The sequence below is a fragment of the Cornus florida genome, unplaced genomic scaffold (genome assembly GCF_030987335.1).
Source record: "Cornus florida cultivar Cherokee Brave unplaced genomic scaffold, ASM3098733v1 CherokeeBrave_3.0.0_Hap2_Chr10, whole genome shotgun sequence".
Classification (NCBI taxonomy): Eukaryota; Viridiplantae; Streptophyta; class Magnoliopsida; order Cornales; family Cornaceae; genus Cornus; species Cornus florida.
Genome location: NW_026775580.1, coordinates 66473257 through 66498745, shown reverse-complemented (window position 1 = coordinate 66498745; position 25489 = coordinate 66473257). Strand labels below are relative to the sequence as shown.

Genomic DNA, 25489 nt, shown 5'->3' with positions numbered 1-25489 from the left:
CATTATCCATGCAATTCAACAACAAAAAAGCATGTTATACAATGCAACAAGGTATAAGTTCTCAAAACCATCAACTTAGAATCTAAAGCACAAAATAACAGTGGTGGTTCATGCCACCTAACGTCTAAGTTCTAAATGAATCAATAGGATCAATCATAAGCTTTGTTAGAACGTCAAAACACAATTTTCAATATTGATGCAATTTAACCAACATTGGAACTTCCAATACAACGCATAAAGCACAATTTCGCAAAGTTAACATCATGTAACTTAAAATGGAACGACAAATAAGGAATAACAAGTTACAACATCATCTAGTTATCAACTTGAAAATGAAATGCGAAGTCAAACAAAGTGGATACTCAGATGTCACGCTAGATCAGACCGACAACATAGTTACTTTAGGGTTACTAGCCCATGGGTAACCTCCCTATGTGGGCACTAGACTATATAGAGGTACTATCCCTTATACTAGAACCACGTCCTAGCCATAACCAAACAACGACATCCCCAAGTTTTCAAAATCAACAAGTTGTGCAACAACGCATATATCAACAGGAATATGCAAGATAATCAACTATCTACCAAGTACAACCAAATTTGGAAACCTATACAATACATGCTCTAAATTCACAACTAATATGATATGATGAATGTCGAATCTTCAGTGTGCGATTCGTTACACGCTATGCATGAATGATGTTAAATACGAAATGTGCAAATCATTACACAAGGCAACAATATATTCAATAAGGAAAACATATTCTCATGAGCACAAACATAACAACTATGTTATCCAATGTTCAAAGCATAACCAAATGAATATACAACAAGTCTAAGTCCATGATTTGAATATAGAAACCACTTCTAAAACATAACTAGATCATGGAGCAAATTGATAGAATTTAAATAGATAAACACAATTAAATTCTATAGATTCCGATTCAATTCTAATTAACCTCAATTTAACACATATTAAAGGACATGGCAAGGTCATCACCTATATCCATTTTAAAACTCAATTAGGTTGTTAGAACAATAAGGTAAAACTTTAATTAAATCATGCTAATTTAAATCCTAAGGTTTTAAAACAACTTCAATTAGTCCCAAATTAATATATACTAGTAAACAAGTCATGGCCAATACAAATATCAAGTTAAAACCTTAATTAAGCTAATGGGACCACAAAATAGATTTTAATTAATTCTTTTAATTAAAATCTCTTGATTTTCAAACTTAACCAAATGCTCTCAAATTTACCTATGTTGGAAAACATGCCAACAACTAATGTAATATCACATTACAAGTTTATTTTCTTTAATTTAAGACCATGTGAATTAAACTTTCACTAAAGTTAAATATAAATTAAAAGTTGCAATTCTTATGCAATTAATCCCAATTTAATATATGTTATACAACATGTCATAACTTGATTTAAGAACACAATACAAGTCTAATTCTTTAGAATACTAAGTAGAAATTAATTCAGCTAATTAATTATTTTCTCTAGAAATCAAAGATGTCCAAAAATTCTCAAAATAATATATGTGAATGTCCATTTCATGGTGATTGCAAATATCATATCAATTTCACAAAGTGAGCAAGCTATCATCATGTATAATTTAATTAATTTAAAATTTACTAAATCTCTAGATTTCAAAGGTTATTCAAATGATCTCAAATTAATATATATCAAGGATTAAGTCATAGTCATGCCATATGTCAAGTCAAAATTGGAAAACAAGCATGGTACAATTAAGTAGAATTTAAATCACATTTAAATCAATTTCTAGATCTTGAACCAAAAGTGAGCATATGGGTTGTATAAACATCAATAGCATACAAGATAACAAGAATATAACCTAAAACACCCCCTACCTCAATTTGAGATGAAAATCTCAAATCCCCACCGAATTGAAACGGCTCCGAATCCGACGAAACTCCTAGGTTTTGTCGGGGACAACACCATGAACAAGAATCCGTAAGAAGCCCCATGAAAATCTCAACTTGACTCCAAACCCGAACTCGAAAAATCGTCAGAAATGGATTCTAGTAAGGGCAAAAGGTAGAGCACATCGAGGGAAGCAATAAATGCTAAGGCCGAAGGATTTCTACCAAGGAAAAGTGGACCAAAGGAGGAGAGAGAAAGTGGCAGCCATGGCTGCTAGGAGATCCGGCCAAGAGAGGTGGGGAAGATGATTAAAATCTGATTTTTCTTCTTTAAGTGTTCTATTTATAGTAAGTCTCAAAAACTGCCCCGAAAGGGCCCCGCCGGGTCCGGAAAAGTGGATTTTGAGTAAACGCGCTCAAACAGCAAAACTCCATGAACAAAAAAGATTCAAAACGGGAAAATATGAACAACGGAAGAAACGGCGTTGAAAACCGAATCCGCAGAAAGTTATGCCCCGAACAAGTTTAGCGGCAACCGGGTCCAAAAACTCTGAAACTGGAGAAAAATGACCAGAAGGAAATTCTATGAATTTATGAGTCAACGAAAAGTGAAAATGAATCCCGTACGAGGATTCAGGCTCCAGACGAGACATTTTTGCAATAACTTTCGTTAATTGCACAATGGCCCCTACAAAAAGGGTTAACTATGAAATTGTCCCAGAATGAAAATATCTTCCAAAAGATATTTTCTTAGATGACCCTGAAATAAAATATCTTCAAAAGATATTTATGAAAAACACCCCAAGAAATGAAAAAGATTCTGAAGAATTATGCATCTATGCCCCTATGGACACCGGGAGCAACCAGAGTACTTTCTTGCAAAAGTAAAGATACATATTTGGAGGAAACCACTCAAGATGAAGGCACGTGAAGTCAAAAACCAACTCCGAGCATGAGAAGTGAGTTTGTGCCAAAAACTGACAAACGGAGATAAGACGAAATAGGGAAAATGACAGAATAGGGAAAAGACGAAATAGTGCATAGTGTCCGAAAAACGAAAAATGCGAAAATGACTTGGTCCTCAAAGGAAGTCGTCAATTCACATGAAAGAGTCTTAGAAACCAATTCTGAGCACTCGAGATGACACTAAGTGATACAAAATAGAGCTCAGAAAAGAAAATTAAACGAAAAAAAATTCATTCTTAAAATTTCAAGAAAAAAGAAAGGAAGACAAATGACCGGGTTGTTACAATTCATCTCACTGGTACATGCTTGCATCTCATCACCATCATTCATTATTGCACTGAATTGTGAGTTTCAAGGCTTCTTCAAGGGCAAAAGAGGGCTAAGACAAGGTAACCCTATCTTACCCTTTCTTTTTGTTATTGTAATGGATACACTGCCTTCAATTATCAACAACTTAATTTGTTGGAAGAGCTCATGCTTTCAAGTATCATTTGAGGTGTAGATAACTCAAAATTACTCATCTATCATTTGCCGAAGATCTCTTACTTTTGTGTCATGGAGGCTTCACCTCTGTCTCTATTCTTAAGTCTGCTCTTGATCACTTCTTCTCAACATTCGGACTTAAAGTCAATTTATCAAAGAGTAATGTGTTTTTCTTTGGAATTGACCAAGATACAAAGAGAAACGTTTCTAGTTTACTTGCCATTGGTGTTAGTGTTGTACCAGTAAATTATCTTGGAGTTCCATTGTTATCCACCAATCTAAAGGCATCTCATTGCAATCTTTTGATTGAGAACATCACTAATAGAATAACTCACTAGTCTTCTAAATCCTTATTATATGTAGGCAAGCTTCAACTCATCAAGGCAGTCCTTGCATTAACCCAAATTTGCTGGTCCATCATCTTCATTCTCCCAAAATTTGTTATCAATAAGCTAAACAAAATCCCAAGATCCTTCTTTTGGTCAGGTCTTGAAATGAAGACCATAGGAGCTAAAGTTACTTGGGGTTAGGTTTATAGACCTAAGGAGGCTGCGGGGTTGGGTATCCCTAACTTGGAAATTTCAAATAAAGCTGAAATTCTAAGATTTATTGACACATGCACAATGATGATAAAAACACATTATGGATTAGGTGGTGAAAAACTCACCTAATCAAGTATTTTTGGACTCTCAAGACCCCACAACCATGTTCATGGAGTTAGAGAAAGATTCTACAATTGAGATTCCCTACAAGACTCCTCATGAAGCATATAATTGGTAATGGAAGTGACATAATTATTTCTGGTGGGATAATTTGGCACCAGGGGGTCCTTTGAGCACAAGATTTCCAAGCCAAATTCTCACTGATGGTGGATTCAGTATTGACATCGTAGTTGAGAGCTTTATAGTAAACTTATCTTGGTATTTCCCAGAATGTATTGTATCTTCAAGCCTAGAACTCCTCACTCTACATCCTCCATGTTCATCAATAAGTGACAAATTACTATGGACATCATCACCAACAGGGACATATAACCTCAAACACATATCAACTTAAATAACAGGTCAACTACCTTCAGTGCAATGGCACAATCTGGTATGGAAATCACTAGCAATCCATCGTATGAAGTTCAACCTTTGGCTGGCAGTGCAATCCAGGCTCCCTACATTGGACAACAAATCAATGGCCCATTATGAGAACCTCTGTGTCCTATGCCATGCTGAGCCAGAATCACATGAGCATTTGTTCTTCAATTACTGTTTTGTCTCACCAATATTGAGATTTATCAAGGTTAAAGCTCGATTCTGTACCTCAATTACAAATTGGGATAACCTAATCCAATGGATCAGCATGTAATGAAAGAGGAACTCAGTTACAAATCTACTATGCAAAGTATGTTTCTCTTCAATCGTTTACCATACATGTGAATAGCGTAACGATAGAATTTTTAGAGGAAATAAAGCATCACGAAGAACTATCCTTACCCCATGTCTGCTCCACCACCAGTTCCATACTAAGATTAGGATTATTTCAGGATTGCCTATCATCACGAAGAATTTGTTATGAATGGGACCTCTCACCTTCATGCTGTCGTCCTCCTCCAAGACCACCAGATTGAATTGCGCCAGCCAAACGGCCGGAATGCTGCTAATGGGACTCACCGGACTGGAGCTTTAATAACCCCATTAACAGTTAATCAACCGTTAATTACGGTTATTTGTTGCTTTGATTCAGGGCTTTCAAATTGTATGCCTACCTTGGGTGTGTTGTTGTCTAACTATGGGCTTGTTTTGGCCTAAGGCATACTGTATACTTTACAATTACACTTCTGCAGTTGCTTAAAATTCTAAAAAAAATAAAATAAAACTACATCTTACTGTAACATATATATAAAAAGGTTATTATTGCACAAGTAATTTAATGTAATTTTTTTATAAATAATATAAAATTATTGATTATAAAATTGTTACGTATATTATGTAAATTATTACACAAATGATGTAATTATAAAATTGTTGCAATTTTTAACAAACAAAACCATTCTAAGTCAAACGCCCCCATAGGCTTTCACAAACTTATTAGGATTGACTCTAGTTTTGCACAAGTGGAGCCACGTAACACAAGTGGAGGCAGCTGCCACAAATTAACTTTTGTGGTATTTTAATTTTGTACATATAATTTATAAAGAACAATACTTGGGTCCTCCTCTCAGAGGATAAAGTTCATCCTCCTAGCTGATGTGGCCCAATATAATTTATACATATGTTTAAAATTTTAAAATTTCTAAAATAAATCACTACCCATTTTTTTACGGGTTAAACCCAATCTCTTTTTTTTTTTTTTTGGTCCTTTCTAAAAGAATCACAATTGTTTCTATACCCAACCTCCATTTGAAATTGAAAAATTACTAAATTTATTTAAAGAATGTACTATATCAAGGGGAATAAGGGAGGAATGGGAGCTTAAAATATTATATGAAAATTTAATGCTAACATATATTTGAATAGAGCTTTTCTCATATATTAATTTCTTGATCAGAGTTAGCTTTTCTCGTAAATTTATTTTTGGTCAGAGTTAGATCGATCTTTTGCATCCTTCCCAAGTTCCCAACACCTTCAATTGAAAGGGCTAATAGTTGTTTTTTTTTTTTTTTTCCTTTCTCTTATTGGTGGAAAATATGAAAAAGAAAGATTAAAAGTTTGTGAATACTGTAAATTTCGATTGATGCAGTTTTGTGTCACTTACAAGTTTTTGTTGGTTTGTATATTGTTTTACATATTGAATAAAAGTTGAGTATTTGATTAATGTAGATAGACTAGGGTTTGAGATGGAGGTTGGGTATGGAGATTTGTAGGGAGAGAGAGGGGCGGGGGGGAAGAGAGTCTTGCTAAAAATGGGATTCTAAAAATTTTAAATATGGAAAGAAAAAAAAATGGGGTTTGTGTTTAACTAAAAAAAGTTGGATAATAACCATCATTAAAAACTTTAAGAATTTGGACATGTGTCTAAATTGTATTGGGCCACATCAGTTCGTTTCTATATACTCCCTAGCTCTTGGTCAGACATGATCTTGTGGTGCTCTTCTCATTAGGATTCTGCCAATTTTATAACACAAAAGCTTCTCTGGTTTGCTGCAATTTACTTTATATGGATGGACAAAAATGCAAAAGCTTTCCGGAATGTTTCATACTCCCCTCAACACATTATTTGCCCGATCAGGTCTTGTATCACGTTGAAGTTTGCTTCCATTGACTTAAAGAAGAATTCTGATCTTAAGTTCATTGCAAGTGATGGGGATTTGTAGAGTCTTTTTGTGCAAGCTTGCCCCACTACTTGTGGACAGTCTTGGTTAGTTCCTTAGTTGTTATATACTTTTCACTTGGGATTTTTGTTTTTTTACAGTTTAGAGTTGAGATTTTCTCTTCTCTTTTGGTATATTTATATTTTCTTATGCATTTAGGCTTTTGTGGTGACCTTTTAGTGAGGTCTTTGTGTAACATCCTGAATTTTTGTACGTATAGTCATATATATATGTATATATATATATATATATATATATATATATATTTATATATGCATGTGGTTTAGTGGTTAAAAATGTCCATCTATATAATATGATTAGGATAGTGGAACTTTAAATTTATCATGTTTTTAGGTCCATATAGAAGTATTATAGATGTGGTAGCTTTTTAGTTATAATTAGAGCGTGTTTGTGTTATGTTTGACGTGTTTCGGATTCAATTATTATACCGATTTTGAAATTGAATTTTTGAAAGTGGATTAGGATATTGACCATAGTGACACGTTATAAGCCTACTATTAAGGTAAGTTACCTATTTCCTCTAACCAAAAGATTATCAAGTAAGATTTAGTCTAGAACATGAGGGTTTTATGAGAAACTATTCATTGTTTTTGCAAATGATAAGTTACAGAGAGATTATAACTTGAATGTTTTACAATCAAGGAGAATTATCAGGCAATCATTTTGATACTACTGTTATATAGTGTTATATAGTCATTTATATAAATGGTTGTTGATCGATAGTTATGAATTTGGACAGAATTTGTACAGAGCAAAATTGGAAACGGTGGTTGAGTTGTAATCAAACAGGGAAGTTTAATCTTACTTTATTAGTCTAAATCATCATTTCTTTAATTATCAGTGCATTATTCAACTCTTTATGTCGATATATGTATAGATTCATTAAGTATTAGAGTTTCATTCGAGTTATTATTCCGATGTGATTTTGTGTATTTGGAGTTTTTACATGTTCTCACTATTTGAGTATCAATTTCTTTGTAAGGAAGGGGTTGTTAGAGGACTGTGTAACCCATATTATTAGATTCTTATAAAATTCTACTAGATTAGAATTAGATTGTAATTGTTTTGGATACGTGTGTATATGTAAATGAAGTCTAGGAGAGTGATCATACCATGCGTATAGAATTAGTGCATTGTGTAATAGGATATAGTTGTTTCACAGATTTAAGATGAGCTTGTCTCACATGGTAAGTAAATGTCTCATTGGGTGATCATTTCATACAAGGATATGATGTGTTCCTACCTATTATGGATTATCACATGTATTATTGGTTGAATTCCCCACATAGTATGTTGAAAATGTTGGATTTGTTCTTTACCTTATTGAGTCCTTGGAACTAGTTTCCAAATAGACTTTACTTTCAAACTGAATCCTAGAATATTCAGTGCTCATGGTTTGTGCTTAATTCAAAATTTTGTTACCATTGGATAACTTGTTAGGGTTTGGTTTAGGTAATGAGTTATTGATCATATTCTTTATGATACATGTTTGAAAATTATTACAGAATGAGTTTATAATCTATCTTTAAATGCAAATTAAGACACATAATAATTTGATAAAAATAGATTCTTGACTTGTAATCTATACAATGAAAGATAATTTGCATTGATTAGGAGATTTTTAGATTTAAATCTCTTAAGTTCATAGTTTCTGTGCACTAATCTATCTCTGAGAAGAAAAAAAAAAATTTGATTGAAAATCTTTGAATTGTTGACTATGATATAGATCACAAAAGCTATAAAAGTTCTTATCTAAAAAATAAATAAATAAATAAAAATATTTAGTATAAAAAGAAAAGAAAATTTTGAATTTGCTGAATTCTTTGTTAAGAAAAATGCTACCTATTGAGATTTGATCGAAATCTCCCATTAGACTTTGAAAAGAAACTAATTGAGTAAAAAGGAAGGTGAAGACAAGTTGAATTGGGGAATTGTTATCGACTCTTTAGAGTGAAAGCTGATGCGACCCGAGCGTGTGTACAAAATAATACACAACACTTTAGGTTTAGAAATAATGTCAAATGGGCTTCATATTTTAAAATTTATAAAACTACTAAACACTTATACTATGGAGTATGAAGTGAGTAGGGATCGTCCCAATGGATTGAACTCGTGTTGGGATTAAACTTGGTTTTAAAGTTAATTAGATTGTGAAAGAGAGAAATAGAGAGAGAGAGTTTAAGAGAAAAAGATTTTGGTGAATAATTAAACTAGAGTTCAATTGAAAGCATGGAAATGGAAATAACATTGCAAGTAAATTAAATTAAATTATACTAAGAATTAAAGAAATAGGAAGAGAGTCTTAGGGTTAGGATTCACCACTATGCACATGCAATTAACCATTTGCTTTCAATTAATGGGGAATTCATTAGTGTAATTATAGATATAGTCACATTATCATCACAAATCACAATTGTAGGCATAGATTATCAATATCAAGAATGAATTGTCTACCTAATGACAATTAAACTAAAGTGTAGAACCTATTCAAGACTACGTCATAACCCACCATACACATTCACAAATGTATTCGATAAGAGCACATATCATTCAAGAAGATAATACTAATTGTAATTAGAAGTATGGATTAACATAATCAAGCACAAATTGCCTACTTTACTACAGTTAACTAATGACAATAAGTTAATTTGTAGAACAACCCATCAAGATTAACCCTTTATCCATCAAATTAATTGACAATTGTATCAACTAAGTATCATGCTATAGCCATCACTAAACATAACTAAAAGAAGTATCTAGTGTAGAGTATAATTCTAAATCAATCACACATAGACATGCAATTTTCATATAGAATCAATGGAAGAATTAATTTTTAATCATCTATTGAAGACTAAAATACCTAATTAATCATATATAGACATACAATCAACTAGAGATTTTAATGGAAGAATTTATCAATACAAGCCCTAATTTGTCAAATCAAGCATGTGTATATAAAGAAATCACAAGGTCATACAGTTAATTACAACATATTAATTCCCCAAGAAAAGAAATACAAAGGTTTAGGTTACATGAACTTAGGGCTCATTCAAGGCCTAGGTGAAGAACTAGCTCATGGAGGAGATGATCATAGTGTCAACAAGCCCAATCCCCATCGTTGGCTCCTTCTTCTTCTTCCTTGAATATTTCTCAAAACCCTAGCTTTTTCTTCTTTTCGCTTTTTCCAGAGAGAACGATATATCTATTACAGAAACATAAAAACTAAAATAATAAAAATAATAATATTCTTTTCTACAATGGGTCTTTGTTTTTCCTTTAATTCCCACATTATTGGAGGCCCATAGTTCACAAAATAAGCCCTAACAAAAAAATCCCGTAGCCAAGTAAAAGCTAAATCCCGCAATGCTGCCAGGGTTGGGGGATCGATCCCCCAGCATTGGGGATCGATCCCCAGGGAGTATTTTTTTTGCACTTTTCTGCCAATAGTGGGGGATCGATCCCCCAGTGCTAGAAATCTCTTTTCAGCCCCGTTTAACTCTATTTTGGCCCCGGGCTAATCGGTTTGCTTCTTGATCATTGGGAACATCATTAAAGGCCTGGAAAAAGGTAGAATTGACCGCTTTTGAAGGATAAGCACACTATACGAATAATGTGCTGCGGTTTCTTTTTGCCATTTTCTAAGCTTTTTTTGATTGTTTTTGCTTGACTCCGAAAATTACGGTAATTGACCGATTTAAACCCGTTTGAACTTTATTACCCTGAAATACACATAAATATAAATTATGACTAAAACATGAAAGTAAGATAGATGTAAGGACTAAAATACCCTAACTTAGGTGCTGAAATGTGCAACATTTAAGCACTTATCAAAAGCCACCTTGCTTAGAAAATTTGCTCAAAGACAATCTTATCTTGATACTTTTCAATCCATATGATTTAGACAATGATTTGTTAAAAATTGATTGAAAATTGATGAGATTGGATTTCACACACACACATGAACTTGCTAAATTAATTTCTAAATGTTTCTACAATATTTACAAGTTAAATTTTATGTTGTGATTATTTTCTGAGAGTTGAAACATATTAAATATTCTCTGGAGTCAATTATTTGCATTCATAAATATTTCTAGAAATTTTCTAAAAATTTCCAGAAATGTGTGGACTTGAAAGATTTTGATTAATGATCAATGCATGTTTTTGTTTTTTAATCTGTTTTTTTTTTTTTTTTTTTTTTTTTTTTTTGTGATGAGTGTTAAAAAGTGCGCATTTAAACCTCTTAAGCTCGAGTTTTCTAGAATCTTTTTCTATTTTATTTTTTCGTTTTAATCTAATTTCATGTTTTTGTCTATTTCACGTCAATAATGTTAAAACAGGCTAAAAATGGTTTCTTAAGGCCTTTTTGGAGTCAAACTAAGTCTTGTTGAGAATTTGGAGCAAAAGGAGGCTGATTTGGAGCAAAAGAAGGCTGATGTTGAAAATCTGCCAAGTGAGATCGATCGGAGAAAAGTAAGATCGATCGAACTCTGATCGATTGAAGAAAAGTGAGATTGATTGAACTCTGATCGATCGAAGATATTTTGGATCGATTGTGTGATACCCCTCGGATCCGAGACACGGATTGATCAGGCCCAGGCCCAAACCCGAGGGATATCAAACAATTAATATGTAATCAAACACAGAATACAAGATAAAATAAGAAATAAAAATAATAAGCTGGAAGAGTGCTAACTGAAAATCCTTAAGATATAAATATTGAAATCCAAAACAATCCAAAACTCCATAAGTTTATAACTCGGGAATCCATCCATTGGACCCCTTATTGAAATTCTCCAAAAGATACTGAAATAATAAAAATAAAATCCAAAGCTAACATAGAGAAGGTTCCTACATAATCGGAGGAATGAATAGCTGTATCTGCTCTGCATGTCCAAGCTCTAACCCTGGAACTGACGAACACCTGAAAAATAAAGAAGTGGGTCAGGCCCACATGCAAGTCCTGATCTACTACAATCCAAACAGTAATCCGATACACAGATACATCCTAGGAAGACTCAACAATATCTAGAGTAGTCCATATAAGTATATAGTACACACTATAGGACGCTCGCTAGTCCAGTAGGTTTGTCTCAACCTGAATAGAAGGCAACATGCAAATACGCACCCTAAGGTGGACATGAGTACCTAGACCTACCAGGGAACATCACCTATGTCCAGTTATCCATCCTAGGCGATATACGCGCTCATTCCACGGCACCATACAATATATATATAAAGTCCGTACTCCTCCTAATATACAATACCATCCATCTGTGTAGTGGTCTGATATATGTTTAACAAATCCATTCTGAAATTCTAGTAGGTCATTCAATTCACAACTGATATGACACATGTAAATGATGGACTTAACCTTTATGATTAATCCATACCTTGATCCAAATTAGGTAGGACTTAATGTTGGAATTAGTCCATACCTAGTATGTCACCGTCCCATACCGGTACATACCATCCTCCAGTTAACAGTGTTGATAAAACAGTACTAGATAGTCATCAACCCAACTCCCAAATTATGCACAAACCAAATTAATCCATAATTATAAAACTTAGGCATTCAGTCCAGGCCTAGAAATTATATTTCAACCATTAAATTTATTATTTATAAAACATAGTATTTACGTCATGCAACAAGTCCACTAATTGATAAAATTAACTGATTTGTTATATCAATTTCCTTCCAACCAAACAGCTAATTCCAAGAATCTACTATGCTTAGAAAACTGTGTAAATATATTTTAGACAGTATTAAACCAAGAAATCCAAATTACAGTCCGTTAAATGCCGAACAAAAACATGAAATTTACTTATCCAACCATTACCATAACTGATGCAATCTATATCCCGTTTACACGATCAGTTAATTCCATCCATGCATACATTTGACTATACTTCTATATGCTTGTATCACAACAAAGAACATGATTAGCAGTTTAAGATTTGGCAGAGGAAGCAAAATTCCAAATTCAGTAAACAACAGAAATTTAGTTTCCATTCATCCTTCTACCAGTTTTCTATCTAAGCTCGGATTAATTCCATCCTTATTATTCGAATGTAGGCATGTTCCCCAACACTTTATAAGTTTTAAAACTTAAGTCTCAACCTCCAGTAGCTTTTAATTAATTTTAAAAAACAAAACTCAGCCAAACGGACCTCAAAATGCAATTTCTGGACAGTTTAAGAGAGAGCAGGCTCTAGAAATTAAAAGAGCCTGCTCTTCTTTTCTTTAGAGCCGGCTCTAGGCTCATTAGAGCCGGCTCCACAATATCCTAGAGCCGGCTCTACCTTCTAGGAGCCGGCTCTAAGGGGTTTTGGGAGCCTGCTCCCTTTTCCCCTTAGCAGCTTCGTTCGCTTCGTCGTCTTCTCTGTTTTCTGTGACTACCCGTTCTTGTAGAAATTTTTAGTGCATGTTTTAAGGTCTATTCCAATTCCAGATTGATTATAAAACAAGGATATCCAATGATATTTAATCAAAACGCGAATTGGAAAACAAATTGTTACCCAATGGAGCAAGGTTACAAAGTTTCAGTTTTTTTTTCTATCTTGTTAAAAGAACCAAGAATAGGTTTATTCCATGAATTGGAACATTAATTAAACATGCATAAAGGTTATAATTAAGCCTTAGTTTAATTCCTGGAGTCTTCCTAAATATGCACAAAACACAGATTAAAGAGATAGAGAAGAACAAGACTTGCCTTAAGTTTCAAAGTTGAAACCCTGAATCCACGTATCTGAGTTTTAGTTTTTCCTTGCTCTGCCTTCCTAAGCCCTCTCTGTAAATTACTCACTCTCTGTTTCTCTGCCCTCACAACCCTCTGTATCACTGTATACGTGACTATCGTGAATAGGGTTTACAAAAACCCTTAGCAGACGTAAACATATGTATTTATAGGCTTAAGTTGAAACCCTACCTTAATCCTAAACCACCCACAGGTCGGCTCAGAATAAAACACGATGAAATTAACAAAAAACCCTAATAATTAAAAACAGTTAAGTTGCCTCTAAAATAATTAAACCAATTACAAATAAATCAATTTAAAAAAAAATCAACAAAATTAAATAAAACAATTTAAGCAATATTAACAATTAAACAGGTAATAAAATCAGTCAAAAAGATATAGCACTTAATGAAAGCTAAATAAATCTGAGAATTCAACAATTTAATAAATCGAAGAAAACAAGTAACCCAAAGAATAAATTCAAATAATACAAATAAATCAAGTACATCAAATAATTCAAAAACAAGTCAATTAAAACATAAATTGAAAAATTAAATACCAGGACTATCCTTTTGAAATTAGGGGTATTACAGATTGAAAATGTGCTGGCAGCGAGCTATCTTATTCCCATGCACCCGAACTCCACCTACCACATAGTTGCGGGATTAGATATTTTTAGGGCTGTATTTCTGACTTAGTGACTAAGAAAATGACCATGTATTTAAAGGGAATTGAATCATTTTGTATAGAGCTTTTTATCATTTTATTTTAGATTGTAATTTTTATTTTCTCTGTCTAGAAAAGTTAGAGATTAGGGTTAGAAGAAAAAAGAAGCCTAAAGACACCAAGAACACATATCAAGATCTACACACTCTCTCTCTCTCTAAAATTCAACAAAAAAAGAGAGGAAGAAGATGGAGCCATATTTGGGGATTGCCCTTGAGGGTTCCAAGATCATACCCACCTCCTCCATGATTGGCTAGACTTCTCCTTGGGGCTTAGATGAGCCCCAAGTTTGTAATTTAAACCTCTATCTTTTTCATACTTTTTGGGAAATAATATCTTGTGATTAATGTTCTAGTCTTGTGAATTTAATGAATCTAGGTATATTTCTATGATTTATATTGTTTAATTATTCCTATTAATTCTCTAATTTATTTATATGTCTATGTGTGATTAAATTGGGCATTATGTCTCACATGATTCATATGGTTTAATTCTTCCTATTGATTCTCTTTGTGATTACATGTTGTCTTATGTGTGATTATTTGGGAATTGATCTCTACATTAGTTTCTCTATATTGGTTGTATGTCTATGTGATTAATTAAGGATCTAGTGATGGCTAAACATGGTTTTTATTAGATGGGTTTGTCAATTAATTTGATAGATTATTCTTATGCTTGATGGGTTGTTTTATAATTTAATTCATGATTGTTAGTAGGTAGACAATCTTTACTTGATTTGATATTCCATGGCTTATTATTGCAAATTTCATGATTCTCTAGATTGATGTGTGCTACAATGGTGACTAGTTTGATGAGTTATGCTCGGAATTGATGGGTTGTGCTACACTTAGTTTATTTGTCGGTTAAGTAGACAATTCATACATAAATTTGATGGTTCATGCTTAATATTGCAATTGGTAGTCGCATTTTATTCAAAAGAATGTTTTCCCCAAATTAGTTGAAAGTGTGTGGTTTGGTGAACGAGCTTGGTGGCAATTCCAATGCACCCCAAGATCTCACTTCTCATATCTTAAATCCCTATCTCAACTTAGTTTATTTTAATTGCATTTTAATTAATTGAATTTTAGTGTAATCAAACAATCAATCTCTCTTTTGTAATCTTGTGATCCACTAGAGTTGAAGTTAAATTCTAACACGTATAATCCCTTGGGACGATCCTTACTCACTCTTGCTACGTTAGTAGTAGTGGTTTTAATAAATTTAAACTTGACCTAAAAGGCTTTTCTTGAACCGCACATTCACTATATTATTTTGGCGTATACAAGCGGCCTCGTCATTTTAAAAGAATTTTTTTTTTTGAAAAACCCTAGAAAAAAAAAATTTCAAAAAGATTTTTGATCTTTAGTTTGTAGATTTTTGTTTGCATTGACCATTGAGTGCTAAAAAAATGAGAAGAAAAATTTTTTCTGAAAGAAAATCAAGTCTAAAATGCATAATGCACAGTGTATACTGATTCAACATTCAAGTGTGCTAGGAATCCAATACCAACCCCACTGGCCATGTGCTACCGGTACCAAAGGTTGGGTACCGGTTAGAAGTTTTCACCATTTTACGAAACTTCACTGCCCATTGGGAACCGGTTCCCAATCTGGCTACTAGTTCCTGGCAGCATGAAAAGGCTTTAAAGAAACTCACTTTGCATATTGTTAGGTATTACAATATACTCATGTTCTCTATCTATATAACCTCTGTCTCTCTATACTCTCTCTATATTACATACATCATATATACATTCTCATCTCTTCAAAATTGAATATCACTTCATCATTATAATTGTTCATTACATGATTGGAGAGTGAAATCATTGAGATTTGAAGATCAAATTTGAAAGAAATTGAGGATTGAAATTGTGGAGTTTGGGTTTTTGAAAAAATTTAGAGGATTGGTTGAGAGTGAAGTTGAAATCTTGGATTTTGAGATTAAAGACTTGGGTATTGAACCTTGTGGCGATATTTGCTTGATTTGTTGTTGATATGTGGGGGGTTTTTGAAGAATCAAACAAGCTTTCTCAAAGAACCTTGTTCGAAATACACGCTAAGTGTTCAATAAAAGTTTTAAATGAATTTTGAAGCGTCAAACCAAAATCTTTCAAACATAAAATGGCTCCAAAACTATCTCAAAAGGCTAAAGGGAAGGTTATTGCAGTTCCTCCACCACCCAAGAGAGCAAGAATGACAATTTCTAGTCGTGAACCACAAGAATGATGCTCCGACTTCTCTTATGGATTCGAGTTCACCTACAACTGAGGTACTGATTGGGCATCCATCAGTTTTAGACATTGGGAAGGTTGAGTTTACTCGAGAACACTTCTAAAACAAGCATGCTTAGAAAGTGTACACCAAAGTGTACAAAGGCAGGCCGATAAAATCGGAACGGAATGTGAATTTGAAGAAGTTAGGAGATAGTTCGGGTCAGAAGCTTGTTGAGATTATTGAGAAGAACAATTGGCTCTTCTTCACTTCGATGGAGCGTACCTATAATCTGGATATGGTATATTACTTTTACTCAAATATCCGTAAGGTTTCTGATACTGGATATTTTAAGGTATGTCTTTTTGGCATTGACTACTTGGTTAATAAAGACGTCATCCATAACATCTTAGGAGTTCCTTAAAGGGTGAGTAGTACCTGATATTCTCTTTCACTTACCTAGTCAAGGCTTAAATGAGAAGAAATTTGTAATGCTTTATGCGTTCTAAACGCACCAAGATATCCCGACCACATTCCTTCTTGCTATCTCACTAACGAGGCGGCATTCTTGAATTTGTTTTCTGGATGTCATATCTTTAGATCATGCAAAGATATTATTTTTACTTGCTATTGTAGCACAAATCCATCTTCCAGCTTCCATCTTTGGGTTAATGGTAGTTTATTATAAGAATAATACAAAGAGGAAATCATTTCCATTCCTTATGATCATCATGGGATTGTTCAGGAAGTTTAAGGTTATGCTTCCACCCTGAGCTCATCACATAAAGATCATATCTAAGTTGGATCTTCGGGCTTTGAACAAGTCTAAATCCGTTAGGGCGAATGCAAGAAAAGTTAATAGGGGTTCAGCTGCTACTTCTTCTCAGCTTCCAGAGGTCTCTCAGATTTTTCTGTCTAAACAGAACTTCACGACAGATGACGCAAATTTGCTCTACTCACTGATTCTTCAGAATCAGAAGGCCATGCTCGACGCTATTTGTGATCTACAGGCCGAGGTCAAATTTCTTAAAGAGTAGAGGACTGGTAGCACTTCTGAGGATATCTACAAACGAGCCCCTCCAGAGCTGTCATTAGATGCTAAGGTTGAGAAAGATGATGATGAGACAGATGATGATGGTGATGATAATGAGGATGGTAGTGGTCGTGATGGTGATGATGAGGATATACAGACTACTGTTGTTCCGTTTGAGGGCAATGATGCTTGATTTACCATGTTCATATCATACATGCATCATACCTTTGTTTAGTTCATACATTATCATTATTATTTTTGGATATTATCTTTTGCTTAATGATATGTTATAAACTGTTTGTTATTTCTCTTCTCGTTATTTCTTCACTCTAATCATTAATAAATTGCTTTATCAATTTGTTCCAAAAAGGGGGAAAACAATGGTTAATTAAGGGGGAGAAAGTTTTGAAAAATTGGATAATTTATCCAGGGGGAGTTTTTATAACTTGTTTTATTAAACTTTCACTAGTGGTTTTACTTGATCCATGTAAAGGAAATCAGGTAAAATTTTGTCTAAGAGAAGAAGAGAACAGAAAAGAAAAATTTCATGTTTCCTTTAACAAAATTGTAATTTACTTTTTTGCTTGGTTAGATTACATAATTGTTTTTAGGGTTTTGTCACGAAATTGCCAAAGGGGGAGATTGTGAGATATATATTTTGTAATTGGAAATTTTTGATATAAAAACAAATCCTAGTCGAGTTATAATTTTAAGTTACCATATCAAAATCGACATCGACTGTGGAATTGGAAGGTTGTTCGAAGATGAAATACTGAGATCGACGAGAAAGGAAAGAACAACACTTTTAGGAAGTCGTTTCCCACTTATAAGGACACAATACCTACATGGTATGGTTTTTCAAGTTATCAGAATTAGAGTTTTGCAAGTCCTATTACAATTCTGTCAAATGGGAACCGGTACCAACACTTGGGAATCGGTTCAAGAACAAAGGATTCGAAAAACATCATTCTGTTTAATGGGAATCGGTTCCACATATTGGTTACCTGTACCACTACTATTTTAGATTATGGCAAGTTTGATTCTTCTTCTGATTTCCTTCCTAGTTGGTTTAGAATTATACCAAAAGTCCTATATATATGCACGAATTTTCCTTTATTTTCTGAAGGATTAGGTCTTTGAGAATTCTATATAAACCCTGAAGACACCAAGTACAGCGCGGATCGGATACGGCCTACATGACACAAAATGGGCCAAGTAGGTGATCCTGATCCGAACCAACCAGTCTTAAGCTAAGCCCAAGATTGAATAGTGATGCTGAAGGCCTACTAAAAATAATCGAGCCCATGACAAGGGAGGCCCGGAACATGGCCCAGCGCGAAGAATTAGTTAGGAAACCTATAGGATCATTGTAGTAGTCTATAAATAGACTGAAAATAGAGGGAAAAGGGGAGGAAAAAATTCTTGAAGTGTAATGAAACTCTGTTAAAATCAAGAGACAAATTTCTTGCATCTTCAAACCCTGATGCACATCTAGGTTTATTATGGCTTTTGCACTACAACTTCATTATTCATAAAACCTTGGGAAGATTATTTTTGCAGAAAATTCAAGTTGATTCTCTGTCAGTCTTTCTAAAACATACATATAAACACAAAGTGAGTTTAGAGTGTTGTTCAAATCCTGATCGTGATCACACTTTGAAAAGGTCAAAGCATTCGAGGAGTGTTGTTTGATCTACCTGCTACTCTTCTACAGAGATCAAGCATAAGCCTGAGGTTAAGTGCTATTGGACGGGACGTCACAAAGCTAGAGGATTGTTAGCTATTAGTATTTGGTAGAACGATAGGGTGTGAGCAAGAGTCAAAGTTCAGTGTACTTTGTTTCAAATATAGTGGATCGTTTTACTTTGGACTGCACAGTCTACGACGTTTTTCCCACGCAAATAGTTGATCTATTTTATCAACTGTGGTTTTCTCGCTAAAAATCTTAGTGTCAACTCTAACTCTTACTTTGCTTTATTTTATTTTGCATGTGATTAATTATTTAATTGCTAAAATAAGTAAAGATTAGAAAGATACGTTATATTTCTAAAAATACAAAACTTTCTAAATATTCCGCTGCGTCTAAGGTCAAGTGCTGTTAGACAGGACGTCGCAAAGCCAGAGGATTGTCAGCTATTGGTATTTGATAGAACGATAGGGTGTGAGCAAGAGTCAAAATTCAGTGTACTTTGTTTCAAATATAATGGATCGGTTTACTTTGGACTGCACAGTCCATGAGATTTTTCCCACGCAAATAGTTGATCTATTTTATCAACTGTGATTTTCTCGCTAAAAATCTTGGTGTCAGCTCTAACTCTTACTTTGTTTTATTTTATTTTGTATGCGATTAATTATTTAATTGCTAAAATAAGTAAAGATTAGAAAGATACAGTTATGTTTCTAAAAATACAAAACTTTCTAAATATTGCACTGCGCCTAAGGTCAAGTGCTATTAGACGAGATGTCGCAAAGCCAGAAGATTATCAGCTATTGGTATTTGGTAGAACGATAGGGTGTGAGCAAGAGTCAAAGTTCAGTGTACTTTGTTTCAAATATAGTGGATCGGTTTACTTTGAACTGCACAGTCCACGAGGTTTTTTCCACGCAAATAGTTGATCTATTTTATCAATTATAGTTTTTTCGCTAAAAATCTTGTTGTCAGCTCTAACTCTTACTTTGCTTTATTTCATTTTGCAGGTGATTAATTATTTAATTGCTAAAATAAGTAAAGATTAGAAAGATACAGTTCTGTTTCTTAAAATACAAAACTTTCTAAATATTTCGCTGCGTACAACTCACATCTACATTGAAATTTATTAATTTTAACGTCACATGCATTTTAAGAAGTTGAGGAGATATCATTAAATCATTAATTTTTGTTAATTGGTTCATTGTACGTAAGGTTTTGAATAATGTATACTTTTTCAAAAAGCAAACAGAAAGATTTTGGATCATTTTTATTGTCACATTCACTGCAAAGCATAGTCAACAAAGTAATAACATTAACCAAAAGCACCAATCACATGCAAAGCACAATCAACAAAGCAATAACAAAAACGAAAAACACTAATCACGTGAAATACAAGTTTGACAAGCATAGGACTCCACATGGATCAAAATTCAAAACTAACTTTCCCCTGGATCACATTTAGATAGTGAGTTATTTATTGACTTTAGCACCAACTCTAGCTTATTTATATTAACTAGCTTCTTATTCTGAACTAGCTGATTTAGCTATGAGCAATCCACCCTGGTGATTGATCCAAAATCTTTTGCAATTGATTTTCAACCGATCAAAATAGATATTGTATTTTTAAAAATTTTACCATTTACAAGAAACCCATGAGTTTTGTGATTGTTTTTCAATCCATCAAAATGCCGATCTACAGCTGTCGCGAGCACAATTTTTAATTTTTATTTTTAATTTTTTTTATTTTTTGTAATGAGCGAGCACTCGTCCTTAGTTATACCTAAGTTTTTTTTGGTATAGTTGGTTATACCTAAGTTGTCATTATTGTGGCTAACACCCCTCTTTAGTTATACTTAAGTTGTGAATAAATGAGGATTTAACTCTTTGGTTAGTAGGACAATAGGTCTCAATTGCCATACCAAAATAAAGGTAACCCAATGCACAAGAATATATTGAGTGCGTCACACGCCACGTGATTTATATGCCCATCCAAATCAATGTCTAAAATTTATGCACGTTTTTGTTATTCCAAAATAATTCGGATTCAAATTCAAACCCTAAGTTTGAAAATTGGACATTGAAATTGTGAATTATATCTTTAGCATTAAAAGCAATTTACTGACTTGTTTTGAATGTACAATTATGGAAGTTTGAAAATTGTATATATAAATTGGGATTTATGTTATTAGCATTAAAAGCAATTTACTGGCTTGTTTTGAATGTGCAAATATGGATCAAACCAAAGTTTGAAAATTGGGACACGTTATTAGCATTAACAGCAATTTACTGGCTTGTTTTGAATAGAAAATTTCCAATTCTAAGTTTGAAAATTCGATATGGAATTGGGAAGATGTTATTAGCATTAAAAGCAATTACTGGCTTGTTTTGCATATACAAATTTCAACCCTAAGTTTAAAGATTGGACATTGAAACTGGAAATTGTGTCATTCGCATTAAAAGCAATCCTCTGCAGGCTTGTTTTGAGGATCTCACTTCTTCTATTATCTTCAATTAAACAACAACAAATATGGCTTACACCGCAAAATCTTTTGCCACTAAAGAAATTTAGTGACTGAAGTTTTTATCTTTATTTATAATAAAGAAAAAATACCTCACCTCCCTAGGTTTGTTCAAATATCTCCCAATCAAAATTATTGTCAAAATAGTCTTTGCATATATAATGGAAAAATTAGTGACATGTATTACAGTTGACTAGCTTGATAAATAAATTTGGAAACCAGTCTAACAAACCATAAAATATTTTTCAGCAAATCATTTGAGCTATATGTGTATGCTATAGTTAATTATAATCTAATTAAATATATAATTAGTGATCATCTACTCCATACATACACTCCTAAAAATGAAAAAGAAACATCAACTATTCTGGCTTCTCATCATGCTCTATTTATTGTAGAACACCCTTTTCCTAAAAACCAGTTTATGTGGTGTTAATGATCTCAATTTAATTTTTCCTCCATTTTCTGATATATTATCCTAGGAATGGATAAGAGAGATACTTTTGTACAACTAACATTCCACCTATTTGGTTGTAATGCTAGTTGGGCACTTTGGGCTTCTGGCTAGGACCCATGTTGTTGTTCTTTAAGCATTCCTCAGGCTACTATGTAATTTCTCTTTATTCAATGAAATTTAACCTTTACTTTCAGAAAAAAAAAAAAAAAAAAAAAAGAAAAGAAAAAATAACATTCCACCACTCAAGATTTAAACACTCAGATACAGAGAATCATGTGTTCCATATCTTTCACTTGGTTGTTGAAGTTTTATTGTCTGATTGTAATTTCATTCCAAGTCATCATTGTTAAATTGATCTCTTCAACATTATTACTTGTCGCTGCAAACAAGCTAGCGCTGCCATTTGTGAAAAAAGATTGAGAGCTTTAGTTTGGTATCATGACATCCCAACCATTCTTGCAGCACCAGACGATCCCCACGCGTCAGACTAAAATTCAATAAAATATTATTACTCTCACCAAAAAATAATATTTTTAGATAACATTTCTTGAATTTAGAAGGTATATGTAATATAATACATTCATTCATTGACATTTTTAATGTTCAAACCTACAATTCTCTTATTATGGTCTTACCTACAATACCAACTTACAGTGACTACCGTACTATATATAGGATTTTCCATGGAATCTTCAATTGTCCTGTGGGACCTTTCAATGTGCATCCGTACTTATATACACGCCAAGTAACTACAAATTCAGTCAAAAAAAAAAAAAATTTAAGTACCATATTTTTACAACACTTGAAACAGTCAACTCACAGTCTCTATAAATAGGTACCCTCACCTTGTTCAAATGGTACTCAGGGTTTCAGGAATTCATTTATATTCTTCAAGGCTCTTGAAATTGTAACTTCAAAACCTACCTTCAGTTTATCCATCAGCACGTACTCTAAAACTTAAATCTTTTTCTCCCCTCTCTCTCTCTTCGTACATACCTTCTCCTGAATTTATCATGGAAGGAGCAAAATCAACTTTACAGCCTCCAACTTTCGGAAATTTGATCACCATTCTTAGCATTGATGGTGGTGGAATTAGAGGAATTATCCCCGGGATTATCCTTAACTTCCTAGAGTCCCAACTCCAGGTATACAATATAGACTTGGAGCTATATATATATATATATATATATCCATATACTCTAAAAGTCATCGTTTATATCATGGATGACACTGCATCTACTAAGCTCAATACCTATTAATTAAGTTTATATGTATATATATGTGTGTACATATCTTAATTCATGGATGATATGTTTGTGTATATGTATTAATTCATTCACGATGGTTTGGTGCAGAAACTGGACGGTGAGGATGCAAGAATTGCAGACTATTTCGACGTGATTGCAGGAACAAGCACTGGCGGTCTTGTGACTGCCATGCTAACAACACCAAATGAAAAGAACCGCCCAACGTTTGCTGCCAAAGACATCAAGGAATTCTACCTCCAACACTGCCCTAAAATCTTCCCTCAGGACAGGTGAACCACAATGTCACTAACATAATGCTATTTTCTATTATATAGTTTATATATAAACATGTGCATGATCATATATATATGTTTTCATTTTACTACAGTTGTCCATTTGCTCATGCTACAAAAGTCATGAAGGCTCTCTCAGGACCCAAATATGATGGCAAGTATCTCCACAATATCGTTAAAGAAAAACTGGGAAACACAAGGTTGCACCAAACATTAACTAATGTTGTGATCCCTACTTTCGACATCAAGAAACTTCAACCAACCATCTTCTCAAGTTATCAGGTACATATATATATATCTATATTTAAGATTGACCCTTTTCATTTTACTAACTTTATGTATCATCATTAATGAAACTAAACTTGTTTGCATTACTATTGTTTCCCTGGTTTAGGCGAAGAACAACCCAAGCTTAGATGTCTTACTCTCCGATGTATGTATTTCGACTTCAGCTGCCCCAACCTATCTTCCTGCCTATCATTTTGAAAACAAGGATTCCTCTGGAAAAGTGACAGAATTCAATCTTATTGATGGTGGTGTAGCTGCTAATAATCCGGTATATTAATTAACATGCTTAACGTTGGATTTAGTAATTTAATTAGGATTACTATAGAGAATTTCTTCTGATGCTTTTGTTTGGTTTCAGGCTTTGCTTGCTATGGGTGAAGTGACAAAGGCAATTAACCGGGGCAATCCTGACTTCATTGCTATAAATCCGGACTATAATAGGTTTCTTGTTGTATCCTTAGGGACTGGTACAGCAAAAGCCGAAGAGAAATATGATGCAGATGATGCAGCAAAATGGGGTGTTTTGGGATGGTTGACAAGTAATGGTTCGACTCCACTAGTTGATGTGTTTACTCAAGCAAGTGGTGATTTGGTGGACTTCCACATTTCTACAGTGTTTCAAGCCCTTAACTCCAAAGAAAATTATCTTCGGATTCAGGTATGAATGTATACACATCCACATACTATATTCTAAATTTTATTATTTTGTATTTTAAATTCAATTTATAAAAATTCCAAACTAAATTTTACGTCGTTTGTCTTATTATTTTGTAATGACTTTTTAAATTTGAACAAGCAGGATGATACATTAAATGGTACTGTGGCATCAACCGATGTTGCAACTAAGCAAAACTTAGATGATTTGGTAAAAGCCGGCCACCAATTGTTGAAGAAACCAGTTTCGAGGGTAAATTTAGAGACTGGTGTGTATGAACCTTCTAATAATGGTACCAATGAGGAGGCTCTCATAAGGTATAAAACTAGATATATATATATATATAACCTCTAATTTCTAATCATAAATTAGCATCCCATTAATTAAAACTCTTCTATTCATTGTTAATTAATTTGTAATTAATTGTTTAATACATGTAGGTTGGCAGAAATCCTCTCGAAGGAGAAGCAGCTTCGTGACGCCAGATCACCACGCCAGCAAGTCGCAAAGTTCAACTGATATATTTGATTTGATTTCCTTACAAAAATTCTACTAATCATTTTTTTAATATTTTAAAGGCAAAATTCTTATTATTTGACTTGTATTCAATTGTAATTTACCTCTTGTGCGAATAAATCGTGGGTGTATGTCACTTGATGTAACTCATTATACAATTTTTTTTTTTCAGTATTTGAATAAATTAAGAATTATGTATTGGTATTTTACATTGTCCATCATTTTCTTTTTCAAGCAAGTCTTTTTTTGAGAAGTCCACACGTTACTAATTTAGTCATACTTACAACAAAATTTATAGAACGTCTTTAAAAAATTCTTGAGTTTGCAGAAGCAAATATAAATTAACATCCAAAGAAAAAAACCCAACAACAATGTGTTTTTGACTTTCTCTTTTTTAAATAAAACAAATAGAGATGAAATAAGGCCAAGAACATTTTTTAAGAATCAGAATAGATAATCG

At 33.3% G+C, this 25489-nt stretch overlaps 1 protein-coding gene across 1 annotated transcript; it reads left to right on the top strand.

Moving 5' to 3' along the window:
• Positions 1–22619: 22619 nt before the first annotated feature.
• On the top strand, positions 22620–25233 carry LOC132278718 (patatin-like protein 2). The gene is made up of 7 exons (XM_059780578.1): positions 22620–23175; positions 23386–23567; positions 23666–23852; positions 23965–24126; positions 24217–24516; positions 24658–24830; positions 24954–25233. Exons 1-7 carry the CDS (start codon positions 23044–23046, stop codon positions 25030–25032), a joined length of 1215 nt encoding a protein of 404 aa, XP_059636561.1. The 5' UTR covers positions 22620–23043; the 3' UTR covers positions 25033–25233.
• Positions 25234–25489: the final 256 nt, after the last annotated feature.

Excerpts from the sequence above, each read along its gene's own strand:
- LOC132278718 (XM_059780578.1), top strand. The coding sequence starts at position 23,044 with ATGGAAGGAGCAAAATCAACTTTACAGCCTCCAACTTTCGGAAATTTG. Across the intron at positions 23,853-23,964 it reads CCATCTTCTCAAGTTATCAG|GCGAAGAACAACCCAAGCTT; the intron begins GTACATATATAT and ends TCCCTGGTTTAG. Across the intron at positions 24,831-24,953 it reads AATGAGGAGGCTCTCATAAG|GTTGGCAGAAATCCTCTCGA; the intron begins GTATAAAACTAG and ends TAATACATGTAG.